The sequence below is a fragment of the Engystomops pustulosus genome, chromosome 8 (genome assembly GCF_040894005.1).
Source record: "Engystomops pustulosus chromosome 8, aEngPut4.maternal, whole genome shotgun sequence".
Classification (NCBI taxonomy): Eukaryota; Metazoa; Chordata; class Amphibia; order Anura; family Leptodactylidae; genus Engystomops; species Engystomops pustulosus.
The window spans coordinates 103,968,791-103,975,528 of NC_092418.1; the positions used below are offsets into that span (position 1 = coordinate 103,968,791).

At 41.7% G+C, this 6,738-nt stretch overlaps 1 protein-coding gene across 2 annotated transcripts in view; it reads left to right on the forward strand.

The window, feature by feature from the left end:
• The window catches only part of SLC49A4 (solute carrier family 49 member 4), a 27,340-nt gene extending 24,858 nt beyond the window's left edge, over window positions 1-2,482 (forward strand). The window contains exon 9 of one of the 2 annotated variants that reach the window (XM_072122074.1): window positions 107-251. In XM_072122074.1, the coding sequence (XP_071978175.1) occupies window positions 107-219 (113 nt within the window). In that variant the 3' untranslated portion in view covers window positions 220-251. The other variant, XM_072122073.1, reaches the window with a different exon arrangement.
• The last annotated feature ends 4,256 nt before the right edge of the window (window positions 2,483-6,738 follow it).

The window sequence follows — 6,738 nt, forward strand, 5'->3', positions numbered from 1 at the left end:
CCCCAGTGTAGATGTGGTCTTGCCAATTATTTCTAGTCCTTGTTGACCTGTTCCCGGTAACGCATATTATCGGCATGATATACTCTTCCATTTTGTATTTACACAGCCCCGTCTTGGTCGAACTGGAGCCTCACAGGATCTTGTATCCTCGGCCTCGTACTTATTATCTGCTTCAGGGAATCCAGTGACAAACTGTCTCACCCAAAGTACACAATCTGAATGCCTGGGATTATTTAATGTTGTTTTTTCATTTCCAGAGTTGTCGTGGCTGAACTGGTGCCTGACGGGATCTTGCTTTCTCAGCCTGCTCTTTATTGTGTGCTTCAGGGAATCCTATGATAGACTCTATCTCGATGTCTTTATATCCGTGTAATAGCCCCAAAACGGGCTGAGCACTCCGCACAAGGCACAATTATCTGATATTGCACAAAAGACTGGAGGAAGACGACGACACAAGAACTCTGATATGAACTGGAAAATACAAATGCTTCACGTGTGTATTTTACTCCATGATCATGGAAAGTGAGGAGCATCAATTACAGGGAGGACTGCGGCTCTCGCCGGAAGGGAAGGTGTTTGTCCCGGTGGAGTATCTCTATGTTTTGGGGTAAATAGGTTAGAATATATTGCACATTTTGGCACGTGGGCCTTACATAATGGAGGGGGCAATATACACGGACTGAATTCTTGATCATTGTATAGTGATTGTTTTATTATATGTAACTGGAGGACTCTGCATGTCTATAGTGGACTGACCCGCACCCTGTGGCCCCCACACCAGTGACCTCTGATAAGGTGGCCTTAAACTGTGATGATACTCGACCACTGCAGCCTTGTTATAAGGGAGTTCATAACCAGACCCTACTGTGGTGGTGGCACTTCTCATGATGGGGTTCAGTAGAAGTGAATGTGCCACCAGCAGTCAGGTTTCCTCTAATAGTTTAGTTATTTTTTGGGTTCATTATTAGTGTGAGTCTCTTCCATACGATTTCATTTTTAATCTTTGTTTTATTGGTTTCACAACTCCGCTGAATAGTTTTAATTCTCCTTCTGTACAGGGACAGCTCCCCTCATGTTCCTCTACAAGTCCCTTACAGTTCCCTACGACGTGGGTTATTAGAATAGGTGGATCTAGAGATGTTACCGAGTAATGGAAACTCCTGCAGGATTGTGTTTTCACCCTTAGCACAGAAGGGGGAGATGATGAGAAGTGGAAGGGAACACGTTGTATGAGAGATTAGCGCTTTATTCCCGATGACAGCAGAGTCCCATCAATGAGGCGCCTCATCCAGAGACTTGCGCGTGAAGGAAAGATGAAGGAGCGCTCACTCCTTGCCCATCACTTCGTGTCTTGTGTTATTGTGCGGCCCTGTGAGATCATTATCTAGAAATGTCACCGTGTAATGATCAGCTCACCGGGGACACTGTACATGGAGGTTCTTGTCACTGATGCCACTTTATCTATAACTGAGGACGCTGGCTGTAGCGAGAGATGGTGGTATATGCCATATATCTATATCTTTTGTCCTCCTAAATCCACCAAGATGACGTTTTGTTCTCTATAAGGGGAGATCTGCTGCAGAAGCTCTTGTGACTTTCCCCATCATCTGTAGTCAGAAGCTTGTGAGCAGTTAGATAAGGGGTGTGCACCCTCTGTAAGTGGATGCACCTAATCTAACACCTTGTATTAGATGTGAATTGACATTGGGTTTGCGCATTGGAGATATGGCGCAATTCGGTAAGTTATCCGAGTGTAGGTCTAGGTTACTGTTGTGTTGGCATGTAGATGGTCAGTTATGGCGCTCCCTGTTCTATATCTAGTCAGCCGCAATATATCTATTTTTTCCGTACGGAAGCCCAGATATTGCTGCTTTGGAAAACCTGGTGGTATTGGGAGAATCGCATGTAATATCAGGAGCATCCTCTATATTATGAGCCGTGGAGGGGGGGGGGGGGGGGGGGTTTCGGGTTATGTTTAGGATTCCTCAGATACTTGTCTTTGGGCTTAGATTTTAACGGAATAATATTTAGCTTTTTTTGTAGCTTTTCACCTCCATACCCCAAGTTCCTCTTATGGTAAGACTCTTACCTGTTTACTACCAGTCCTGCCCCTGCTGTAACCTCTCGAGTGATGGTGAAGAGCCGCCTAGGAGCCTATTATCAAGGTGACTGTCCATGTGACCTCCGGAGGGCTCTAACACTATAAGTTTCCCTGTGACCTCGGATTATGTGGAGCCTATGGCATTATTCTTGTACATTACTCTATGCTGCTAATGATCTGGGGGTGCTGAGGGATCCCTTATTTTTCTTTAAAGATTTTGTGGAATTGTTCTCTAATCTATAATTTGTGATCTAGAATAAAGTTGTTTACTGTCTAATGCACCATTAACCTGTTCACTGCTAAGACCGTTGGATAACCGTTTTTTATAATGATTTTTTTTTTTTTTTTACTTTAATGTTAAATAAACCTTTTTAAATATTTTGTTTGTTTTTTCTTTATCTTATGGAAGATAATGAATTATTCTGATCTACACAACCGGAATCTGGAGAATTACAGCAGAGACCAGCGATATTCTATAGGAAGCAGAGTACTGACGAGGATGATGCTATTATATGGGGGATACTTGCCACTATACTGACGAGGATGATGTTATTATATAGGGGATACTTGCCACTATACTGACGAGGATGATGCTATTATATAGGGGATACTTGCCACTATACTGACGAGGATAATGTTATTATATAGGGGATACTTGCCACTATACTGACGAGGATAATGTTATTATATAGGGGATACTTGCCACTATACTGACGAGGATGATGCTGTTATATAGGGGATACTTGCCACTATACTGACGAGGATAATACTATTATATAGAGGATACTTGCCACTATACTGACGAGGATGATGCTATTATATAGGGGATACTTGCCACTATACTGACGAGGATGATGCTATTATATAGGGGATACTTGCCACTATACTGACGAGGATGATGCTGTTATATAGGGGATACTTGCCACTATACTGACGAGGATAATGTTATTATATAGGGGATACTTGCCACTATACTGACGAGGATAATGTTATTATATAGGGGATACTTGCCACTATACTGACGAGGATGATGCTGTTATATAGGGGATACTTGCCACTATACTGACGAGGATAATACTATTATATAGAGGATACTTGCCACTATACTGACGAGGATGATGCTATTATATAGGGGATACTTGCCACTATACTGACGAGGATGATGCTATTATATAGGGGATACTTGCCACTATACTGACGAGGATGATGCTGTTATATAGGGGATACTTGCCACTATACTGACGAGGATAATACTATTATATAGAGGATACTTGCCACTATACTGACGAGGATGATGCTATTATATAGGGGATACTTGCCACTATACTGACGAGGATGATGCTATTATATAGGGGATACTTGCCACTATACTGACGAGGATGATGCTGTTATATAGGGGATACTTGCCACTATACTGACGAGGATAATACTATTATATAGAGGATACTTGCCACTATACTGACGAGGATGATGCTATTATATAGGGGATACTTGCCACTATACTGACGAGGATGATGCTATTATATAGGGGATACTTGCCACTATACTGACGAGGATAATGTTATTATATGGGGGATACTTATCACTATACTGACGAGGATGATGCTGTTATATAGGGGATATTACCCTATACTGACAAGGAAGATACTATTATATAGGAAATACTTGCCACTATACTGATGATGATGATACTATTATATAGGGGAAACTTGCCATTATACTGACGAGGATGATGCTATCATATGGGGGATATTACCCTATACTGACGAGGATAATGCTATTATATAAGGGATATTACATAGGGGATACTTGCCAATATACTGACGAAGAAGATGCTATTATATGGGTGTTTATTACCATTATACTGACGAGGATGATGCTATTATATAGGGGGGGGGGGTACATAATGCATCCTTTCTATACTGATGATGCATATGGAGAAGGATGATCTAAGACAGAACTTGGTTCAGGGATTCTTATTACTGCACAAATCAGGATGATATTGTATTAGCAATATTTTCTAAACTAGGAGTTTTACATATGGGATTCTTACCATCACATAGGATAGTTTGTCTTTTTACTATCATACTATGTTGTTAGGAAAAGTGAGAAGTCTTGTGAATAAATTTATATAAGTGATAGGAATGTCACAATCTGACCAGACCGTTCCCTGGAGCATAGAGGAGGTCTCCAAGATCAGTAATGAAGGAAACCAGAAGAATGTGGGGCAGTATGGAGAGCGTGTGGACGTTGTGGTCCCCTTTAAGGTAAGTGCTACTTTATTCTTCCCTCTATATCTTTGAATTGTTGAGAAGTTGTATTTAGCCATTTTTAAAAGACTTTTTTTCACTGGGTAATAAAGATTTAGGCCTCCTGCACATTGACCTTTTTGGTCTGTGGAATCGGTGGTCGGATCCAGCAGAAGTGCACAGTGCACTGAATTGGAACAACTGCTTTTCAATGATGCATTTTGCAGAGGAAAGTCGAGTTTAGACTAATCGCACCCACTTGAATGGCTGATCTAAAAGTTTGGCGGTAATTCTGTGACCTCCTCTTGATCCATTTGCAGCAGTAAGAGATCTGATGAGGCATTCAAATTTCAATTGTGGCTTCAACCCCTTCCCGGCGGTAAGTGTAATAGCACGGCACAGGTTGAGGTAACTTCCCGCACTATTGTGTCCTGCTTATGGTACCGGATCACAAGCTGAGTTGTTACCAGAAGCTTCAGGAGCTTCATCTTATAATGACACCCACCTGTAGATTCTTCCGATTGTGGGTGTTAACTCCTACACGCCAAAGCCATGCTAGACCTCTGTATATAAGGGGCTTCTGATGTGGATCAGACCCTCCTGCTCCACTTAACGGGGGACAGGTCTGATCTTCCGATGGCAGCCCCGAGGCTGCGCTATGTCTTCTGAACTCCAGGCTGGATCGGTCTATAATCTACTGAGCATAAGACATTTGTATTGCACCGTGTTGGCTCAATATGAGCTTGAACAAGTGTTGAGAGGATCGCTGGTTCAAGCTAAGCTGTAAAAAAAACAAAAGAGAATAGTTTTTTGATAAAAAAATAATTAAAGTGAAAGTCCCCTAAACCAATAGCATTTCAAATACTGGCAGTCCCCGGGTTACATATAAGATAGGTTCTTTATTTTTGTGTATTTTATGTTAGCTCCACACAAAAAAAAAAGTTTTGTCCCGATAACAATTGGATTTTTTTTTGCTGTAATAGGACCAAAGATTATAAAAAAATACCAAAAAATACCCCTTACAGCTAAGCAATGTAGACTAATAGCCGCAACAGCTTTAAAACCAGAGGATTGAGACCCATTCAATAATCACTCACGGAGATATTCCTTGCCACAAACCCTATTACCTGGGATGGACGCATCCCGTTGGACATAACAATACCACTTACCCAGTGCAAAAGTAACCATTGGATCTGTGAAGGGAAGAGACAAGACAACCAGAAACCTTGCCGGTCTGTCGCAGAAACTGCGCCACAATAGCTGTCTTGGAAATCGTGCCGTTTGACGCAAGAACCGCGCCACACCAGCTGTCTAGGAACGCCATCGTACAACACACGTGGCGGTAAGGACGCCAAAGGGTACATCATCTACACAATCCTCCATCTCTTCTCCGCTATGAAGAAAATTAACTAACTTGAGAAGAGGCCAGAACCAACGAACCGTGAGTGTATGACTATAACCATATAACGTTATCTATCTTCTATATTGGGTCGATCCTATTTTTCAACTACACACTGCAGATATAGGGCCCTATATCTTGCCAGTTACCAAAGACACCTCCTGGATACCTATCCCCCACTTTTTTCAATCGTATGAACCTTTTTTCACTCATATGAACTTTTATTCATACGATCTTTTAATATTGTATATTATCAGCTCAAAATTTGATGTATTAAGTACAAGATAAACCTCTGATGCATCTTTAGAACGTTAGAATCTTTTAATTTCAAACTAGTTGTTGTTTGTTATCTAGACCAATTTTTTCATTACAGACATCTGTGGATCAGATTTTTATATATATGTATTTATCTGTATGTTTGTATTGTCTAGATTAACCCCTTAACGCTCTGCGCCGTAGCTCTACGGCGCAGAGGTATAAGGGAAGTATGAAGAGGGCTCACGGGCTGAGTCCTCTTCATACAGAGGTGGGGGTTTTTGCATTTTGCACAAAACCCCCACCGCTAATAACCGCGGTCGGTGCTTGCACCGATCGCGGCTATTAACCCTCTAAACGCCGCCCGCGACTTCGCACGGGCGCCGCCATCTTTTTTTCGATCGCCACGCCCCCGAACGTCATCGGGGGGCGGCGATCGGTTACCATGGTAGCCTCGGGTCTTCTCTTGACACGAGGCTACATGGTTTATGCAGGTTCGTTACAATGAGCCAGTGGCTCATTGTAATGTAAGACCTGCAAAAACGCCATATATTGCAATACTGTAGTATTGCAGTATATGGTAGGAGCGATCTGATCATCTAGGGTTATTGTACCCTAGATGGTCTAAAAAATAGTAAAAAAAAAAAGAAAAAAAAAAGTTTAAAAAATAAAAAAAATTAATAAAATATTAAAAGTTCAAATCACCCCCCTTTCCCTAGAACGGATATAAAACA